The following is a 21909-nucleotide window of genomic DNA, read 5'->3' on the forward strand; positions in this document are numbered from 1 at the left end:
TTTCGGCACTTCTGGTGAAGCCTTTCCAAGTCGTTTGACGACAATTTGGTAGGCTATACCCCAGATGTCTTTATCAAGGTCGTTACATATCTCTTGCCACAATCTTGCTTTGCTTGCTTTGATAGCCCGGTTTAGGTTCTTTTTGGCCTGCTTGTACTCACTCGAATGTAGATCTTGATTGGGGGAGCGCTTCGCAGTTCTCGTTGCTAGCCAAGGTAGCTCGTGGCATTTTTTTCGAAGTTCTGCTATGTCTGATGACCACCAGTACGCCAGCCTGTGAAAACTTCGATTTTTCAGCCGCGGCATACAGGCGTCACATGAGGCAGCAATTTCTTTCATCGTATTTAGGACTGTTTTTTCAGTCTTGCTGCGGGTATTTGATATCGGGTTATTCTGCAGAGTAGACTAGCTTCGTGTTAGGGACGTTCACAGTGCCTCTAGGTAAAACCGAAGCAGATACTAGTCCAACGTTGAATGTGACAAACTGGTAATCACTGCCACTGTATTCTTCAGATACAGTCCAGTCTTCGATAATGTTGGCAATCCTTGGAGTCGCCAACGAGATGTCGAGGATGGATTCTTGGTACCCCGGTCTTCTAAAGGTCGTGGTGCTCCCGGTATTCAGCACTATGAGGTCTAGTCTAGCTGCGACATCCGCAACTTTGTTACCTCTGGTGCCGGAGAAAGTAGCACCCCATTCAGCCGATTTGTCGTTGAAATCACCAGCTACAATGACACCACCGAACTTAGTAATCGCATCTTCTATATTTGCCAGTTTCTGTCAGAACACACTAATCCCTTTATTAGGTGAGAGATAAACGCTCATGAGGCAGGTTGTGGGGGTTTGAATCCAGACAAAACCTGCTCCACTTCCACTGTTGTTGACGGTGACGTTCTTTGTGTTCACAATCCAAATCGCTGCCGTGCCAGTTTCGTCGGCGAACCATGCTCTATCTTGGAGGTTTAGATGTTGCTCGCAGATGAAGGAAACGTCGATCTTCTCTTCAAAGACTCGTTGGCGAAGTAACTTTTGCGCCAACGCACACCTATTCAGGTTTCCTTGTAGAATGCGCGTCATTTCTGCCCTCTCGTAGCTTTGGCAAGTACGGTGCGGGATGCCTTACAAGCCCTGGAGCCAGAAATATAACATAAGCCATCTTGAACGTCTTTGTCCGGTGTACAGAGGAAGCATTTTGGCTTCGTGCAGTTTACAGACTTGTGGTTTTCTCCACCACATTTATTGCAACACTTGCTTCTGTCAGGTCTCGTACAGTTACGCGTTTGGTGCCCAAAACCAAGGCATTTGAAGCATCGAGTTACTTTCGCAACTGGGCGTATGCGACAGTTAACCCATCCGATCTTTATACGGGCCTTGTCAAGGATCTTGATCGCGCTAGCCTCGTCTATCTCGCAGAAGGCTGCCCGATTGTCTCGTGGTATAGGTTTTGTCAAATTCACGCGCTTGATCTCCAGGCTGTTTGAGTAATCAGGTTTAAGTGCTTCACGAACGTTGCTCTCGGTAGAGACTTCATCCAAGTCAAGGATCTCGATCGTTGTTATTGGTGTAAGCGTCTTAACCGTACCAATATTAGCCGTAGCTGACTTTACCGCTTTGGTGAAAGCACTGCTGTCTTCGGTCGTTCGAGCTATTCCAAGGAGAATGCCTCCGTGTTTCGTCTTTTTAATAGACTTTATGTCTACGCCAGTCTCAAAAGGATTTAGCTTGGCCTTGATTTCCTTCAGGATACCTGCATATGTTTGGCCTTCTACTGGTTGAACAAGAACAGCCTTAGTTCTTGTCTTCTTCCTCCTCGGTTTCTTAGAGCCACCATTGCTTGGCTGGTTTTGGGCTTTAGCAGATTGAGCCACTTCCTCCTGTTCTTCTTCCTTTTTCTTCTTTTGCTGAGTCACTTTAATCCAGATATTTGATGGTGATGTTTGAGTGGTTGTCACCGACGTCGTTGCTGTTTTGTTGGTCAGCCTATGTGCTGTAGCAATAAACGTAACTAATTTTCTGATTTCATGATGGAGATTTTTTTTATCCTTGATGAAATCAGCTAACTCTTCGATCTTGCTACCGAACCTCTCCATTGGCGATTATTTGCCAATGACGGTTGATAGAGAGCTAATCCTTTCTCGATAAGCATGGGTAGTGACGGGAGCAAAAGGTCCTCTACTCCTTGGAAGAGCATTGCTCGCCTGTCCGTCCACTTCCATCAGTGCTGTTTTCGTACTCCCTGTCGCATTTCTAGATAGCGCAGCCATGGGGTCCACCCTGCTGTCCAAACGGTCACTTGATGACAACAAGGTCAGGCCCATTAGGACGCCTTCCCTCGCCGGCACTAAGGTATCCCTCCCTTGTGCGGTAAACGATGTTTGAAAGTTCTGTGACATTTCCATATCTTTGTTTGCTAAATTTTGGTTCACCTCGAGTATTTTATTTCCTCCTCCTCCTCCTCCTGGGCCCTATGTGGAACCCAGCAAACCCGACACGAGATATGTGTGTGTGTGTGTGTGTGTGTGTGTGTGTGTGTGTGTGTGTGTGTGTGTGTGTGTGTGTGTGTGTATATGTGAGTATGTGAACCGCTTATAACATTTGAATGACTAAACTGATCAGAACCTACCAAACGGCGTTCTAAAGAATTCCCTCAAGCTTAAATTTCCTGAGAATTTGAACCGATTCGGACCAATAGATTTTGAGAAGTTTTGAGAAATCTCTAAAATACTAAGAAAAAAAATTTTTTTGAAGGTGGTTTTGTTGGAATAACTTTTAAACGGCTTTATCGATCAACTCCAAAATCGAATCTGTTCTTAACCTTTAAAAACCACGCCGATCGCTGCCAAGGACGTCAAAATCGATTGATTGGCTCCTGAGTTTGTCAAAAATCGTTGTCAAAAAAATTCAGAAAAAGTGAATTTTTCAAATTTCTTCAAAATTTTTGGTCTGATCAATTTGTATTTGAAAGTAAATCCTAGCGACGTTAAACTATTGGACCAAGTCTCGGGGTAGACTTTTCAAGGCTCGAATCAATAATATAATACTATATATATATATAATATAATACTATTGGGCCAAGCCTGGGCCGAGACTTGGGCAGTGATGACTTCTCAAGGCTCGAATAAACAATACCATTCGCGAACAAACAATACCAGGTAGAATTCGCAGCATTCGCGAATTCTACCTGGGTAGTTATATAAATAGCATAGACAATAAAGATTTGTTAACTTTTCCATATATGGATACACATATACATATACATAGAGTCAACCGTTTCTAAGAGATTATTTACTTTAAAAAAAAAAAAAAAAAAAAAACATATTGATTCATCGAAAAATTGAATGCAAATTTCTGCATTTGTATAAATAAAACTGAATTGAAAGTCTTACCAACGTCATCCGTACGAAATTCTTCCTGCAGCTGTTCTTGTGTTGGTTCACTCTCCTCTTTGGTTTGCTTTTGCTGCGATGTAGTTTCTGTTCCTTTCATACTCTTTCTGGTATGGTGTCCTCGAAATACAGCTTGTATCTTTACAACTGCTTCTTCTAGATCCTTTTTAGTTGAGTCAACTGTGTTATTTTTTTCCAAATTATCTTCAGGTAATTCTTCTTTGCCTGAATCACCAGTATTTGTGAACTTTGGAATTTCTGTTAATAAAAAGTAATAATTGAACTCCTATGTTTAATATTTTACAAAAAAAAAAAAAAAAAAAAAAAAATTAGATGAATGTTTAACTTTTCCGGCCATCGCAGGAACTTACCGCTATATTCGAGCTCAAAACGTTTAAAAACTTGGAGCTCAAAAATCTAGTAGTTGTTGTACACAGTTTTTTGAAAATTTTAAACTGCAATATCTCTTGAACAATTTAACAATTTTTGATGCAGTCGGCGACATTCAAATTGTTTTTTAAAGACAAAAAGACTTTTTCTTACTTCTAAAATTTAACCAGCTCTTAACTTCAAAAAACAATTTCGATCGCCGAAAACCACATCAAAATCGGATAATTTGTATAAAATATATCGTCGCCGAAAAATAAAAAAAAAAATGTTTTTTTAACATCACTTCAAAATTTTTGGTCAAATACTTTAGCAGACAACAAGTAATCTCGTTGTTCTAAAAAAATTGGGTTCAATTCCGTAAACTAGATCAAAGTCGGACAATTTATTGAAAAGATATCGGTGTTGAAAAAATTATAAAATAGTTTTATTTTTTTTTCAAAACTTTAAAATTTCACGTCACATTTTTTTTAAGGAGTTGCAATTTAAAATTGTCAAAGAAAAGTGTACGTTTCTTCGAGCTTGAAAATATATGAAAAATGTATTTTTAAGCTCGTTGAGCTCAAAATCTGCAGTGAGAAATTTTTTGAGCGTTTTGGACTCGAATATAGCGGAAAGTTCCAGGGATGATCTTCAAGATATACTGTTTTCAGATTTTATTTTTAATGTTTATACAGAATTGCTTCTTTTGATTTCGTATTTAATATTGTTGTCTAATTCAGAGTCATAAATTTATAATTATTAAAAAATTGAAATTATGTGGCCCATATGGGAACTGCCAGAGGTAAACGACGGGGCCATGCTTGAGTCAGCATTGGCAACCCAGCTTCGGCGCACGTACATTAGCTCATGCTTGAATCAATACTGAGTATTCAATAAGCTAATAAGAATACTGAGTATTCAATCTTGGCCAACCGAATGATTACTCGAGCTTGAGCCAGGACTGGGGTTCCCTGTCTTGGCCATTCAATGGCTATCCAGACTTGGACCAAGACTAGGAAGCCTAGCTTTGGCCGTTTAATGGTGACACAGACTTGGACCAGGATTGTACAATCTACACAGTAAAAAATTTTGCGTCATTGCGTCAAAAATTTTTGTGTTAAAAATTTTTGTGTTAAATATTTAACACTTTTATGTGTAAATTTAACATTAATTGTGTTAAATTAACACAGAAAAATGTTAAATTAAGACAAAAAAGTGTTAAATATTTAACATAAAAATTTTTAACACAAAATTTTTTCACGCAATGACGCAAAATTTTTTACTGTGTTAACTTGGCCATTCAATGGAAAACCCAAACTTGAGCCAAAACTGGAAACCCGATTTAAAATAGGCAGTGCTTATGATACATCTTGAGTCAAATCCATAATCCATTTGAGGAGTTATGTTTATAATTTACGTCCTTAATTGATATATAAGTCAACATAAATAATTGCACATCGTCAAAATTGATGTAGTCTTAACAAAATTGAAATATAATAATTTGCAGTTTAATTTTTAATATTGATAGTTTTAAAAATTAAAATTTTTAATAAGATATTAAAAATATACAGAACGATGTACAAAGTCTAAAGTAATATAAGAACTTGACTTTTGCATTTTTTAAATTAATAAATATTTGTAAAAAATATTTAATTTATATCGAAACACAATAAAAAATAACATAAGTTATATAAATAATTAACCGTCACACTCTGTCACAATATAGAGTTAGCTTATAAGAATAATGAGATGTGCACCAACTCATGGGTCATACGGCATAGGGGTTAGTTATCGATCTAAAAAGCGCACGGCACGGATTCGAATCTCGGTTAGGACAAATGCGATATTCACTTTATTTCTAAAATTAGGGGAAGTTAGGTCCAAATTAAAAGTCAAACGGTCTAAGCTTACGTTAGCGCTACATTAAAATTGAAATAAATAAATGACAATTTAAAAATTTTCTTGATGACTGACCCAAAAATACGAACTTTCGGGCCGCGTTTCATTTCAGAAAGTACGACTTTTGTGGCTCGTTTGAATTACAGCGCACTCTAGTGGACTACGTGTTTTTTCTGGCTACGTGTTTCCGTATTTTCGGATGGGAATCAAGAAAAATAGTATACAACCCATGGCCAAAACTTTCTGGGCTAGAGGGTCGTAATATACTATTTTTATTATTTCAACTAACAACTACCCATTTTATACAAAATAATTTAACCCTTTCGTAAAATTTTACTATTTTATTTCAAAAGATTCAATTTATTCGAAATTGGGTTCTTAATACTAACCCGAGTCGAAATTCGAGGTCCGTTTTAACCGTACCCGGGAAAAAATGATCAGGACTGATCAGACCTGTTCATATCTGATCAGGCCTGAAATCCGACCTGATCAGACCTGTTCATGTATGATCAGGCCTGAAATTAGGCCTGATCAGACCTGTCCATGCCTGTTCATGTCTGAACCGTTAAATACGCTCAGACCTGATCAGACCTGTCCATGCCTGTTCATGTCTGGTGTTAAATACGCTCAGACCTGATCAAACCTGATCAAGCCTGTTCATGCCTGCTCATGACTGTTCATGCCTGTTCATGTATGAAGCATTAAACACGCTCAGACCTGATCAAGCCTGTTCATATCTGAACCGTTAAATACGCTCAGACCTGATCAGACCTGTCCATGCCTGTTCATGTCTGCTCATGTCTGGTGTTGAATACGCTCAGACCGGATCAGACCTGATCAAGCCTGTTCATGCCTGCTCTTGTCTGTTAATGTCTGAAGCATTAAATACGCTCAGACCTGATCAGATCTGATCAAGCCTGTTCATGTCTGAAGCATTATATATGCTCAGACCTGATCAGACCTGTCCATGCCTGTTCATGTCTGAAGCGTTAAATACGCTCAGACCTGATCAGACCTGTCCATGTCTGATCATGTCTGATCTAGCCTAAAATAGATAAGGATTAAAACTCCATATATCAGCTGACAAGAACTGTTCATGAATGATTTGCCCTCTTAAATGATATTTTAAGTCTGGAAGAAAAATTTTATTGAACTATAGACTGCAGTTCTATTTTTAAAATTAATTTGTTCCGTATAACGTATCAGTTTCTATCCCCTTATAAATTTTAAATGTGCACCTTTGATCAAAAATTTCGACTTATATAAGTATGAACTTTTTAATTTTCCATACCAAAACGATGATTTTTAACGATGAATTTTGACGCAATGACATAAAATTTTTTACTGTGTTCCATTAAATACGCGAAAAATAAGATTATTAAGTAAATGTTTGAGTTTGATAGCGTGAAAATACCAAAATATATCAGTTGATATCGATAGGCGATAATAAGTCCTTTCAAGGTGTCTGTTATTATCTTAAGCTACGCCTTGATCCATTGCAGTAGTGTCAAAGGCTGCTAAATTGTAGAACACACAAATAATTCTTCATTTCCAATATGTTTTAATTAAAAAAAACTTCAATTTTAAAAGAAAACAATAAAATTATAATTACGGACTAAACCTTAAAGAAATTTTTTTTTACTTTACATAGAACCATATGTTAATGGAGCGGAAAAAATACATAGCCGTCCCAAATAAATCACTCTAATATACACAGTAAAAAATTTTGCGTCATAGAGTCAAAAATCTTAGTGTTAAAAATTTTTGTGTTAAATATTTAACACTTTTATGTGTAAATTTAACATTTATTCTGTTAAATCAACACAAAAAAGTGTTAAATATTTAACATAAAAATTTTTAACACAAAATTTTTTAACGCAATGACGCGAAATTTTTTACTGTGTATAATTAATTATTAATAATTAATAAATTAAGTATAGAACTCCATTAACTATAAGAATAAGTCATGTATAAAATTTAAATTACTTAAAGTAGTTTGAAAGGTACGCTAGAGTTAAGATAAGTCATTGGGTCAACAGGTAAAGTATAAGTCTAAAGAGCGCAACGTACATGGTTCAGATCCCCGTCGGTACCAATCTTTTTTTTTTTTTATGGACCTGATCGAGTCAGACATGAACAGATCTGATCAGACATGAACATGCCTGCCCAGGTCTGATCAGACCCGGTCATTTTTCTTATCTGATCAAACCTGAAGACTCATGCCTGTTCATATCTGATCATTTTTTCCCGGGTAATTTTTTCCCATCTCAATTTTACGGTCAAAACAGACTTGGCGCTGTATTGATAGCTCATTTAGACTGAGGCCTGGTTTCACCGTAACTAGTAGAGTTTTGTCCCATTCTACCACGATTACTGTCAAACCAGGCTTGAAATAATAATAATAATAATAATAATAATAATAATAATGTTACGTGTGAGCCTACACCTGGTTATTTACCTGTCACGTAAACAGACCTCCGGACTAGCTCAGCGTCTCACTGAAAAATATTTAGATGTTGATAAGGGGGTGGGTCGCTCAGTGAATGAAGAATACTCGTGAATTACGGTACTAATTGTTTATTGGGCGTCCCCAAAGCATGGTAGTTGCCCGAAATGGCCCTGAGAGTCTCTTTTACAACCTAATTCTATTTATGAAAGCAAATCTAATCCAGTACAATAATCCATTTGATGCAATACTTTTGATTCTATAACTGAGAGAGAGAGAAATGGGACAGCAACGAGAATGAGAGTCTTAGGAGACAATTAATCACGATGCAAGACAGCTCGGACTCGACATAGATTCGGACAGACTAAACGACTGACTGATTACAAGTGGCCGTTCCGCCTGGAGGTCCTAGGTTTATGTAACCTCGGTCGTGGATGCCGCTAAAGACCTGTATCACTGCGCGGAACTTGTATTTTTCCGCGGTTGAACTCAGATTATTCCGCCCTTAGGAACTAGGTGGTTATTGTCAAGTTCCCTAGTCAACAGAAAATGGTATCAAGGCGCCGAAAGCGGTTCCCTTTGCTAGAGTACCTGTTCGCTCGGTTCCCATGAGAAAGCGTCTCCTCAGCAACACGTGCAAGCAGCGATTCTCGGTAACCAGAGTCAGGCTATAAATACAACGGAAATTCGGTGTCCCATTCAGGTGGGCAAGTTGGCCCATCGATTTATAGAAAATTTATATAGAATATCATAATACTGACGGGAGGGTAGGCCCACCCGTCACAAATAATAATAATAATAATAATAATAATAATAATAATAATAATAGCAAAATTTACTGGAACATGCCATTTGCAACAACCCGGCGGATCGATCACAACAAACCCGATATTGTGCTCTTCGACAAGGCCACTCGTGACATTTATGTCATTGAGTTCTCGGCCCCGGCTGAACACAACATCTCAGCCAAAGAAGAGCACAAAAGAAAAATATATCAGGATCTCCTATTTGAAATTGGCAAACTTTACCCAGGTTACCGTGTCAAACTAGTCGTCCTAATCGTTGGCGTCCTTGGAGGGATGAAACAGTCTTTTGTATCCTCACTCGCCAAAGTTCCAGCTTGCACGTCAAAATCTGAGTTCTTGGCTGTCAGGATGCAGAAGGCTGTAATATTAGGTTCCCTCCGTCTACTTAGGGAAATGACTTTGGCCTGCTGTGGCCGCTAACCGCCTTGTTGTGCGGAGTGGTCCAGCAGTAATGGATGGAGCTCAGGCTGAGCCCTCGGAGAGTCGGACTTCGGGGACAACCCCCCTGAGCATTTAATAACATAATAATAATAATAATAATAATAATAATAATAATAATAATAATAATAATAATAATAATAATAATGCGGCAAGAACCCTTGGTCTTGGAGAAATAAACGCTCTTATGGAACTCCGAAAGGAGGAATTCAAGAGCGTCATCAGGAACGCCGAGGAAAAACTACTCCTAGGCAAACTGATGGACAAGTCTATGCACAGCGTGTTCTTCAAACACGTGCGTGATCATGGCTTGTCCGCCCAGCTGACGTTTTCCTTCTTAAAGTCAGCTGGCCTGATGTCCGAGACTGAAGGGTTCATATTTGCTTGCCAAGATGGTGTCATTAACACTCTAGAGTACCGTAGCAAGGTGCTCCAGGTGCAGCTTCCGGACACGACCTGCAGGGCGTGTAAACAACATCCAGAGACGCTTATGCACATTTTGTCAGCATGTCCTGTGCTGGCGAGAGGTGCATACATCCAGCGTCACAATGCTGCCCTGAGAGTACTGTACTACTATCTTCGTCACCGCTACGGTATTGACGTGACACCGGTGCTGCCTTATCTGCCAGGAGATATTCCCCAGGTTGTTGAGAATGACAGTTGCAAAATTTATTGGAACATGCCGTTTGCAACAACTCGGCGGATAGATCACAACAAACCTGATATTGTGCTCTTCGACAAGGCTACTCGTGACATTTATGTCATTGAGTTCTCGGCCCCGGCTGAATACAACATCTCAGCCAAAGAAGAGCACAAAAAACAAATATATCAGGATCTCCTGTTTGAAATTGGCAAACTTTACCCAGGTTACCGTGTCAAGCTCGTCGTCCTGATTGTTGGCGTCCTCGGAGGGATGAAACAGTCTTTTGTATCCTCACTTGCCAGAGTTCCAGCTTGCTCATCAAAAGCTGAATTCTTGGCGGTCAGGATGCAGAAGGCTGTCATACTAGGTTCCCTCCGTCTACTTAGGAAAATGACTTTGGCCTGCTGTGATCACTAACCGCCTTGTTGTGCGGAGTGGTCCAGCAGTAACGGATGGAGCTCAGGCTGGGCCCTCGGAGAATCGGACTCCGGGGACAACCCCCCTGAGCATTTAATAACATAATAATAATAATAATAATAATAATAATAATAATAATAATAACCTCAGAAAAGGGTTTTTTTTTTCAAAATTTGAATTTTATTATTATTATTATTATTATTATTATTATTATTATTATTATTATTATTATTATTATTATTATTATTAGTATTATTATTATTATTATTATTATTATTATTATTATTATTATTATTATTATTTAATAATCACTAAAGATTTGATAGAAAAAATGAAAGAGAGAGATCGTTTATTTTTTCTATCGAAAAACTCTGGTCTTAAGAAAGATATTAATAATTATAAAAGACTAAGAAATTATATTGTTAATGAACTAAGAAAACGTAAAAGACATCACAATGATGATAGAATAGATGCAAATAAAAGGGATGGTAAAATTCTTTGAAGAGAGTTAAAAGATCTGATAGGAAATAAGAAAGCTCAAACTTCTATTAATAGTATTGAAACTGATGGTCGAATTTTGAATGATGAATTAATGATCTCCAACGAATTCAACCATTACTTTATTGATAGCATTGGGAAAATTTTCAATAGTATAGGATGTATTTCACTTGATTATAAAAATAATGATAATAGTAGTAATCAGAAGTGGGATAAATTTGATAGTTTAGATGAAAATGATATAGATAAGATTGTAAAGAGCTTGGATGATAAAAAAGGATACAATAATGATGTCAATTCGGTAATTTTAAAATATTTATGGAATGCCGATAGGAGTATAATATTAAATATATTGAATGAATCGCTTAAGTCTGCTATTGTACCAGATAATCTGAAAGTTTCTGTTATAGTACCCATACAAAAAATTAAAGATAGCATAAAAATATCAGATTTTAGACCAATTAACACACTGCCAGTTATTGAACAGATCTTAGAAAGTATCGTAAAATCTCAGCTAGATAAATTCATTGAAGAAAATAAAATAATTAACGAAGAACAATCTAGTTTCAGAAAAGAGCACTCATGTGAAACAGCCATGCAGTGCTCTTTGATCGACTGGAGAAAGGATATTGATGATGGAAGGTATGTAGGTGTCGTTTTTATCGATTTTGCGAGAGCCTTTGAAACGATAAATAGAAGGAAACTAATAAGTATCTTAAATAATTAAGGAATAAGTGGCATTGTGTTAGATTGGTTTAAAACGTAATTAGATAATAGAAAACAAGTAGTAAAATTTAACAGTAGCATGTCAGATCAATTAAATGTTGAACATGGGGTACCACAAGGCTCTAAGCTAGGTCCATTATTATCTATACTATACATAAATACAGTAATAAATGTAATGAAAGAGTATGGTATCGTTTGCAGACTCTTCGCAGATGATATGAAACTGTATTTTTCTAATAAAGATGAGAAAAAAATTGAATATAAATTAAACAGGTGCTTGGAAACACTTACAATATGGCTTGAAAAGCATCAGCTAAAAATAAATGTTAAAAAGTCTGTTTTTATGATGTTACATGAAAAAAGAAAAAAGTACAAAATCGGTAGTTGTAATATTAAAATAAATGGTGAAAGTATTGTAGAAGTAGAGGAGACTAAATATCTAGGTATTAAAATTGATAACAACTTGTCATTTAATAATCATTTAATAGAAACGGGGATGAAAATTGCTAAAAAACTGAATGTGATTTATCGATTAAATAAATCAGTTAGTTGTTGGACAAAAAACACTATTTACAAGGCAGTTGTTGGTCCACACTTCGATTATTGCGCTAGTCTAATGATGAATTATAATAAGCAACAATTAGCTGTACTACAAAAAATACAGAATAGAGCGATGAGAATTATATTAGGCGTAAACAAATATACAAGTATAGACAAAATGTTAGAGGCTTTAGGCTGGATGAGTGTGTCACAATTGATGGTGTACCAATGCTGTATTTTGATTCACAAAATTGTTTTAGGACTCTCACCACCTTATTTGATAAACAAATTAGCTTTAATAGGCGATAAACATCAGTATTATACGAGGCAAAGAAACATGTTACAGATTATGCACACCAGAACACACTCTGCAGAAAGGAGTCTAGTGTACCGTGGCTTTGATTGGTATAATGGTCTTCCGAATAATCTAAAAAACGAAAAGAGACTGAAAATTTACAAAATAGATCTAAAAAATTTTGTAAAAAGTCATTATTAAATTTAAGCTCAAACATGTAATATTTATGTACAGAGAACAAAAAATAGCACGTTAGCTAATAATAAAGATTTATTATTATTATTATTATTATTATTATTATTATTTATTTTTAATTTTTAATTTTTAAATGTCAACTTTTCATGAAAATTTGATTTTTATTAATTTGAATTTTTGCGCCTAAGAACTACAAGATGGCAAGAGAAATAATAATAATCAACAAGATGACAAATATAGTAATAATATTTATAATGATAATATTATACTCCTGGAAATTTTTACGGTCAAAACAGACCTGCGTAGGCCTGGTTTAACCGTACTTATTCTCCGATACCTTCTTGTACGGTCAAAACAGTCTTGATTTTCAGCGGTATATTAGACTTCAAAGAGTTGGGACATTTTTACGGTCAAAACGGGACTCGAATTTTGACTCGGGAATTTAGCTTAAAATAAAACAATTAGAATCCAAATTTATGTTATAATCTACTTCTTTGAGTAAATTCTATAGTGGTGAATAAGTCTGGGCTTGCTTTGGCTTCAAAACTTGGATCAGGTTTAATTAAAAAGCATGAGCCAGTCTTGGCAACCAAGATTGATACCCTGTTATTACTCCAGACTTCTACCAAGGCTGGGCCAAAGCTGGTTTAGAAGCCGGGCGCTCTAAGTGGTCTGTTCAGTGGTACGCTTGCGCCGTATTTTTCGATGAGATAACAATACCATATAATACTTAAATAAAAAATTAAAGCACAATTTATTAAATTTTCCATACAATACAAATGCTTATTATACGTACTTTAATTTTGAATGTCAGTAATACAACTTATTTTTTTCTCAAAAATTTAATGAGCGTTATGAGACATGCACATTTAGATTACCCAAACTTTTATTTTCCTATTAATAACGTAATCTTCTTTAGATTAGGCACAAGAAAGACTTCGAACAAAAGAAGATTGAAAAAAATTTTTAACTATTGGGTAAGAATAGGATCTAATGTCAGATGGTATTTTACACGACCAAAACAAAAACGCCCTTTCAATAGTTGTGTCGTTATATGATAGCTAAAAAATATGTAAAAAACGTTAAATTTTAAAGTTCTTCAGTTAAACTAAAATCATCAGTTTTTCCAAAATAATTTAAAATTTGTAAGTCATAGATAATTTCATAAATGAAAATTGTAAAACAAAAAATTTTCAAAATATATCATACTAATAATGTCTACATCCCTCTAGTTGTTTAAATAACGGAGCGCGCCAAAGTTGCATAAAAAATTTGATGTCAACGCCGAAAAAAGGAGGGCCATTTTCTTTAAACATTAGTTGGAAATATAATCTCATATTAAACTATTATGAATTAAAAGTTAAATGAAATAATTTTATGCAAGAATTATTTTTCAAATTAAAAGAAAAACTTTTTACCAAAAATGGCTTCAGAATTAGATTTCAAATAGGTCTTTAAACAGTGATGCAAAAAAAAAAAAAAAAACAAAAACTTCCTATCGTTGTATTTAAAAAAATTCTAAAAATAATAGAAAATATTTTAATGACCCGGGTCAAAAAAATGAACTCGGCCGAGTCGAAAAAATGAACTTAGATGAGCTTAAATCAATTGTTTTCTTATAACAGAAGTTAATTTTTTTAACTCGGAGACTCTTGAAGTAAAATTTTAAAGTATACCAAAATTCTTATAACAGTTGTTTAGTTCAGAAAATATACTATTTTAAGGACATTGCTTTCTGCTTAGACTATTTATTAGATTGTAATAGACCAATGACGTATTTTAAACGCCCGTTACTGATCAGAATATATTTTAAACTGATTATTAAAATTGAAAAGTTATAAATCTGTTGAGAATCTCTTTAACTATATCTCTAAAATCATCAACACCTTAATACACCCGGATTTTAAATAAAGTTACTGTATAAATAAATAAAAAGGCCATTCGGCATCCGAAATGGGAGTAGATTTAATTTTATTCCATTTCTGTGGACAAAACGAATGCAAAAGTAAAATGTCTCATAAATGATCCTAAGATGGATATTTTTTTATTTTGAAAAACATGTAAATTGAATCTTAATTTTTCAGCTTTGAGATACATTTTACAGAAATTGAATATCTCAACGCGTTTAAAAGTAATTTGAAGGAGAATTAGTGAGAGTATGAAATTTTCAAATAGCACGCCTCATGCATGAGCGTGTGGAAGTGCTTTACTCTCGACATGCCGCTATGGGACGATTTTGCAATATAAAATCGTTGATATGTCCCAATTTAGGCACTAAATCAACAAAAATAATGAAAACAAAATGAAAACACGTGTTTTAAATGTAGAAACTCAAAGCATGTGGATAAATACAGTAAACTTTCTATAAAGTTTCGGTCTCGGGGGTAGGAAACTATTCAAAGTAGATCGTAAAGAGGCGTGGCTTATTTTTTATAAACCAATGAATCCAAAAAGTGGTAACTCACCAATACACTGAAATAGTGCCCGGGAAATTTAAATATTCGTTTTATATTGATAACTTTTAAAATTTGTCAGAATTAAATACAATTGACATATATTTTATATTAATTGTTTAAAGTTATATTATTTCAATTACATCATAAATAAAACTATTTATTAAGTATACGTTTTTTTATACTATCTAAAACTTTACAATCATTAATAACATCTTGATTGTTAAAATCACAATTGATTTGATGCCAGTGTTGTAATATGTTAACTGCTTCTAATGCTTTTTGATCAAACAATTTTTTATCATAATAATTATCGATATTATCACAAGTAACATTATTATTATTATTATTATTATTATTATTATTATTATTATTATTATTATTATTATTATTATTGTCATGAATTATATTATTATTAATATTATCACAATCGTTTGGTACTTTTTAATTTTCAAATTGCAAATTATTATTTAATAAACTGTAAGCAATAATATTACATTTATCACAATTAACTGTGCTACTAATAGATTCAGTGCTCATAAAGCTAGCGTTTAGAACATCATCAGAGCTTAGTACATCATCAAGAAACTCTAAATCTGTATAATCAGACTCTAAAGTTTGGTCCATATACTCAACATTAGTCGTATTATTCGAAACATCCTTTGCGACTGCTGTGAAATTAATTTGTTTTAAACTTTTGTTATTATCGGTATCAACATTAGAAGGCCTTAAATTTTCTTTGTCTATAATATCTTTGTTCGTTTTAGTAATTTGATACTTAGAAAGTATATTATTTGCAATGGTTTCTAAACTTTGTGGCTCCCATCCTAGATCACATGACTCTTCATACAACATATCTTGAATGTTTTGCGATGTACAATTCTCATATTCTGAAAATGATAAATTACAATTATTAAAAATGACATAATTCTTTATTTATTGTTAATTTTTAAACCTGGAATTTTTTCAATCAATTTTTTTATCTCATCGATCTCTTGAGGTGATATTTTTGACGTACAGCAATCTGTTTCAGGACCAATATCTTCTTCAATTGAAAAATCATCATTTTGAGGTGTATAAGTAAATGATTTTAATTTTGACCATGCTGAGGCTAAATTTTCTTGCGTTAATTCTTGCCAAGCTGATGCAATCAGATGGCAGCCATTAATTAAATTGAAGTTTTTTAGAAATATTTCTGGATTGTTGACTTCTTCAGTGACAGCAGTTATTTGTGTTAGTAAATTTTCCGATATAATTTTTTCGTTTTTTCAATCACTCCTTGATCCATAGGTTGGATTAAGGAAGTAACATTTGGTGGTAAATATAAAACTTGAAACTGTGAATCTATAGCATTTAGAACGTCAGCAGGACAATTATCCAAAAGAAGTAAAACTTTAGCTGGAGTTTTTTGGTGAGCCTTAACAAATGGTATAAAATTATTTTTATACCAGTCAAGAAAAATTTTTCGGTCCATCCAAGCAGATTTTTGACAAGCATAAAGAACTGGTAAAACATTTCCTTTGAAGCATCGAGGTTTTTGAGATTTACCAATAACTAATGGTGGCAATCGACAAGAACCATCAGCGTTGGCACAAAATAAAACTGAAACTTTTTCCTTCCTTACTTTATATCCAGGACACGACGATTCGCTGCCTAAAGCTAATGTCACTTTAGGTAACAGTCTCCAATTTAAAGCAGTTTCATCAGCACTAAAAACGTTTTCATCTTCGTAACCATTCTCTATAACAAAATTTTTATAAGAATTTTTAAATTTATTAGCTTCACTAACATTCGCCGACAATTTTTCGCCTTGAATACTTCTTTTTCTTATTCCATATCTGGATTTAAAAGAATTTAGCCAGCCTTCACTAGCCTTAAAATTTTCAGAACCTCCTATAATTTTATTAATTTTTAAAGCTGCTTCACAAATCAACGGTCCACTGACCGGTGTACCTTGCTGACGAATTTGACTTAACCAGGAAAATAGTATTTCATCCATGACTTCGTTTGTAAGTGGTTTGATAGATTTTTTTTTATCCAAATTCAAATTGCTTGTATTGGCTGAGAATTTTAGTATCTTGTCACGAGCTTTATATATTTTGTAAATTGCAGTTCTTGTTACTCCGTATTGATCAGCTATGTCAGTTTTTGAGTGATTTTCATCGAGCAGCTTAATAATATCGAGTTTTTGTTGAAGTGTTAAGCGACAGGAAGGCTGATTTTCCAAAATTAGCTGTTTTTGAGCAACTTGATGAGTTAAGTTATCTGACATTATGCACTGAGACTTAAGGATGATGAGTAATATTAGAATAATTATTAATTAACTAAATAAGCATCTATTTTTATAATGTTTATACTACATGTTTACTGATACTTATATTTATACAGCAAGGGTTATGTTTATATTTTTATGGTGATAAGGCTAAGACGGTTTAGAAAATAACTATCTTATCGACCTCACACTTGTGCTCTCACACATATAAACATGCTCCGCCTAATGTCGTGCGAACGAAGGGGAAATATTAAAGAGAAGGGGAAAACATTGAGGAGAACGGAACTATTCACAGCGGAACTTTATAGAGATTTTACTGTATTATAAATATAAATACACAGTGAACACAGGCGGCGTGCGTGCCAACATGCGCCACTAATAGAGGTTCTATTTCTGTTTTGTTGGTAGCATTTTTTCCTCAACTTAATGAGCGATTTAGTGGGCAACTTCATTTCTGTTAATTTTGTGTCACGGTATGCGCGCGCATCGTAAAATTTCACTCTCATCAATTTTTCATAACGCGCCTAAAGAAGTATAACTTCAAAAATCTAAGATTTTCAAAAAAAAATGTTTAATACAATGAAGCTTTAAACTAATTATTAATCATAATTATTGTAACGTCCACGTTTTCAAAATATATATATCTAATTAGTCCCCGGCTCGAAATTTGCTCGCCGGAGTCCAGGGTCATAAACGGGGATCACATTATCAATAACAAAATATAAACAAAACACTTCATTTTAAATAAATCAAAGAAAAAAGGAAACCTCTTTATTGGCCTGATCATGTTAATAAACGATATAAGCAATATAAGCAAATTAAACAATATAAACAATACATTAGAACACTCTTTTCACACATATTCGCGGTTCAAAATCATTAGCGCGGTTCAAAATCAAGAAACAATATAAGCAATATTCACTAATACAATAGAAACTTTCTATCCAAACATACACGACGGTATTCACGGTTCAAATTAAAAAAAAACGCGGTCGACAAAATACTAACTAGTTGCCCAGTAACACCCCCTCCCCCCTCAGGGCGACTAGCCGTCATCCCTGGGGGGTCCTAAACTCTACCCTGAGAGCAAGTGGAGAGTACCCTCGCTCCCACCTACACGGCTTATGATCACCTACCGTACCTCAGCTGAAGGCTTCAGCACGGGGAGTAGCACTTTCATCCGGTCGGTTCACGATACTTACCTGGGCCTTGGTCAGACTCCAGGTAGAGTATCATCCTCTAGAATTACTTGGTGAAGAGTATTCGTCCGAGTAATTCTCCCGAGAAAGAATTGCCTTTCTGTGCCAAAATTTTAGACTTTATCATATTTAAAATTTTTACTTAAAGCGAACGAAATGGGAAATTTATCGCCATCTGTCCGGCGTCATCGAACGAGCATTTAAAAATAATTATTTGTTATTTTAATCGTAATTTCCTTCATTTTCTATCCATTCGTCTCGCCAGATTCTAAGATTTTATTTTCGAAACTCAATTCTTTATTATTTTAATCGTAATTTCCTTCATTTTCTATCCATTCGTTTCGTCAAATTTACAATTCTTTATTATTTTAATCGCAATTTCTTTCATTATATATCCATTCGTTGATTTTCCATATTAAATTGTCCTCGGGACTTATAAAATCTTCGCTTACCTAAATTATTTCTTACAAAATAATAATCGTCATTTCTTTCATTTTATATCCATTCATCGCTTTCCTATACTAAATCTTGTTCGGAACTTAGAATAATTTTCCAAGTCTTTTAATTTCTTTTACAATTAATTTCTTTTGCTCGATTAATTCGCTCGGCTTCATAATAATTTCTCACACGCTTAATTTCTTAATTTAATCATACCTTCGGTAACAATAATATAATATTATTAACTAAATAAATACAATAATTAAATAATAATCACCGCACTAATAAAAATAATTGTTTCTATTAATTTTTAAGTAATTAATAAAAATAAACTAAAATACTCAAATACAAAAAGTAAAATCTGGGTCATATTATCTAATCATTTAAATTAAATTTTTCCCTTTAACAATTGCAATTAAAGAGAGCATACTCTTTGCTCCAGTTGATGGTATCGTATTTTCAAATGCACCGAATCAGCTTGACTACATGTAATTTTTCTTCTGCATTGAATTAAATGATATTCTTAAAGCTAGTAGATGAAATAAACTCATTGACCTGTTCAAGTTATGCATTCTGTTGAAGAAATTCAATGCACAAATTATCAAAACTAGCAACCTGCAGTCCCTATGTGACTGCCAAGAATTGCGAACTATAATAAATAAAATTTTGCTTAATTGTATAATGATTTTCGTTAAAGTGTACTTTACTTTCTTAACTATTGACATTTATAAAGATGTAAGCTCATTCCGATATTACAATCATAACGAGCTTTCATTTGAGTACACACTTGCATTTTTGACATATTTTTCATATATACATATATATTATTATTATTATTATTATTTATTTATTTAATTGGCCATGAAGTCGAAAGTCCTTGCGGCCATCCAAAATTGATACAAAAAATCTTAATATAATATATAAAATAGTGTGTTAAGTAGTATATATAAAGTATATATATAAAGTAGTATATATAATGTTGTGTGTTAAACACTCAGTCACTCAATCACACAATATATATATAATATATATAAATATATAAAAAATTCATGTGGGTACTCAAATGAAAGGTCTCGATGAGTGTAATGTCAGGGTGAGCCTATATCTTTAAAAATGTCAACGGTTTACAAGATACAATGTAATTTCTTAACTATTGACATTTTTAAAGATATAAGTTCATTCCGATGTTACACTTATTAAGAGCTTTTATTTGAGTACCCACATGCATTTTTATATACTTTTCATATATATATATATATATATATATATATATATATATATATATATATATATATATATATATATATATATAAGAGATTTCCACCTATATATTGACTCATCACGATATCTCTGAAACCATAAAGCGTAGAGACTTGAAATTTGGTAGGAATATTTCTTTCGCCGTGTAAAGGTCAGCTAAGAACGGATTTTACGAAATTCCACCTACAAGGGGGTTTGCGGGGGCGTTGACAATGGAAAATTCCTATTTTTAAACTATAGCTCCTATTGACTCCAAATTTGGCAGGAATCTCCTATATGTGATGTAGAAATGATCTAAGAGCGGATTTTATGACAATCAACTCCCAATATGGATTGCGGGGGTGGGCGTTAACAATGAAAATTTAAAATTTCCGAGCTATAGCTCCTAGAGAATCCTAATTTTGTATGAATTTTTTGTTAGTGATGTAAAAATAATTAATAAACGAATTTAACGATATCCTACTCCACAAGGGGTTGCGGGGGTGGGTGTTAATAATGAAAATTTTAAATTTCAGAGCTGTAGCTCCTATAGGCTCCAAATTTGGTAAGAATCTGCTCTATGTGATGTATAAATGATTCAAGAGTGGATTTAATGACAGCCTACTCCCAATACGGATTGTGGGGGTGGGTATTAACAATGACAATTTTAATTTTCAAGCTATAGCTCCTACAGACTCCAATTAAGTAGGAATTTTCTCTAAGAGATGTAGAAATAATATACGAACGAATTTTAAGATACCTCACAGGAGTTTGCGGGGGTGGATGTTAACAATTAAAATTTTTAATTTCCAAGCTATAGCTCTTATAGACTCCAAATTTGGTAAGAATCTTCTATGTGATGTAGAAATAATCTAAGAGCGGATTTTACGACGAATCACCCCCACTAAGGATTGCGGGGGTGGGTGTTGACAAAAAAAAATCTTAATTTCCAAAACATAGCTTCTAAAAGGCGTAAATTTGGTAGGAATCTTTTATTTGTCATGTAGATATCATCTCAAAACGGATTTCAATAAATTCTATTTCCGACAGGGATTGCGGGGGTGGGTGTTAGAATTTCAAATTTCCATTTCCAAACTGTAACTTCTGAAAACTTGAAATTAGGTAGGAATCTTTCATTTGTCATGAGATCATCTCAAAACGGATCCCAAAAAATTCTACTTCCGATAGGGATTGCGGGGGTGAGTGTCTAAATTTGGTAGGAATCTTCATGTACGATGTCAAGTTCAGCTAAGAATGGATTTTCTCGAATTCTAACCCCAAAAGGGATGGTGGGGGCGTTAACAATGAAAATTTCTCATTTCCAATCGATAGTTTTTATAGACTCGAAGTTTTGTTGAAATCTTTTATTTATAATGTAGAAATTATCTCGAATAGGATCTTACGAAATTCCTCCCCCACATAGAAGTGCGGGAGTAATAATTGTCAAAAAATTACACCGGCACACAAAAAAAAAAAAAGTTGTCTGTACTTGGGACGCGCCACATATATTCCCATGTAATTTGACCCGCTGAACCCGAATTTGAGGTCCGTTTGGCCCCTACACCCTAGGATTTTGAGAAAACTGTAAAAAACCGAAAAAAAACGGGAAAATTGGGGGTTTTGGTGATTGAAAAATTTTTAGATTCTAA

The 21909-nt window shown here is 34.2% G+C and overlaps 1 protein-coding gene across 1 annotated transcript in view; it reads right to left on the reverse strand.

Annotated features, from left to right (window-relative positions):
• Positions 1 to 21909, reverse strand: part of LOC123268284 (obscurin) — a 109894-nt gene that overhangs the window by 42075 nt on the left and 45910 nt on the right. Inside the window, exon 2 of the mRNA XM_044733238.1 lies at positions 3388 to 3645. Coding sequence (XP_044589173.1) covers positions 3388 to 3645 — 258 coding nt within the window. The remainder of the gene's footprint in view (positions 1 to 3387; positions 3646 to 21909) is intronic.

The sequence above is a fragment of the Cotesia glomerata genome, linkage group LG7, assembly GCF_020080835.1.
Source record: "Cotesia glomerata isolate CgM1 linkage group LG7, MPM_Cglom_v2.3, whole genome shotgun sequence".
Taxonomy (NCBI): Eukaryota; Metazoa; Arthropoda; class Insecta; order Hymenoptera; family Braconidae; genus Cotesia; species Cotesia glomerata.